Genomic DNA, 631 nt, shown 5'->3' with positions numbered 1-631 from the left:
CACTCGGCCCCTCTCGGCTCGCCGGCCGCGCAGGGCTGAGGCCGGGACGTGGGTCTCACTGCGGGTGTACCCTCTGTTTGCGTGTCGTTTGCTGGGCGCTTGGGAGGTTGCCGGACCGCCTCGGTCAGGTGTGCAGCCGGGCAGGTGTTCCGTGAAGTAATTCTCTACATGTACGTCACGTGCAAAACCAGGCACACGAAACCGCCTAGGCAGCGGCGGTGCCATCTCTCCGTTTGTCAGAAAAGGGAGAATCCACGAGGGAGCGTGCCCGCGTGAATGCTCGCGTGGCAAAGCTTCATTCGGACACGGGGGTCGAGCGACAGCGAGACCCCAAGCCCTAGGAAGGCAGACCTCATTAGTTGCGGGGCTCGTGGGATTCGTTTTGACATGTAAGTACGTGGAGCTGCTGTGAAATTACATGTTTCCCAGGCAAGGTTTTAATTAGGCAAAGATTTGAATGTATATTTGAGTTTATATCAGTGGCCCTATTTAGTAAAGGTGCTTTTGCATCCCTGCTCTTTCTCTGTTCTTGGCGGTAGACTCCTTCAGTATGGCAATACAAACTTACAATTCTTTAAAATACATGCTTGTAAACTTTCATTGCAGTCATGCACATTATTTAAGGAGTACA

General features: G+C 52.6%; 1 protein-coding gene across 1 annotated transcript in view; it reads right to left on the bottom strand.

The window, feature by feature from the left end:
* The window catches only part of CREG2 (cellular repressor of E1A stimulated genes 2), a 17,828-nt gene extending 17,603 nt beyond the window's left edge, over positions 1 to 225 (bottom strand). Inside the window, exon 1 of the mRNA XM_009276169.1 lies at positions 4 to 225. Within this exon, the coding sequence (XP_009274444.1) occupies positions 4 to 225 (222 nt within the window). The remainder of the gene's footprint in view (positions 1 to 3) is intronic.
* Positions 226 to 631: the final 406 nt, after the last annotated feature.

Source organism: Aptenodytes forsteri, unplaced genomic scaffold (genome assembly GCF_000699145.1).
Source record: "Aptenodytes forsteri isolate BGI_AS27 unplaced genomic scaffold, ASM69914v1 Scaffold96, whole genome shotgun sequence".
Lineage (NCBI taxonomy): Eukaryota > Metazoa > Chordata > Aves > Sphenisciformes > Spheniscidae > Aptenodytes > Aptenodytes forsteri.
The sequence above is the reverse complement of the archived record's forward strand: the minus strand, read 5'-3'. Positions and strand labels throughout refer to the sequence as shown.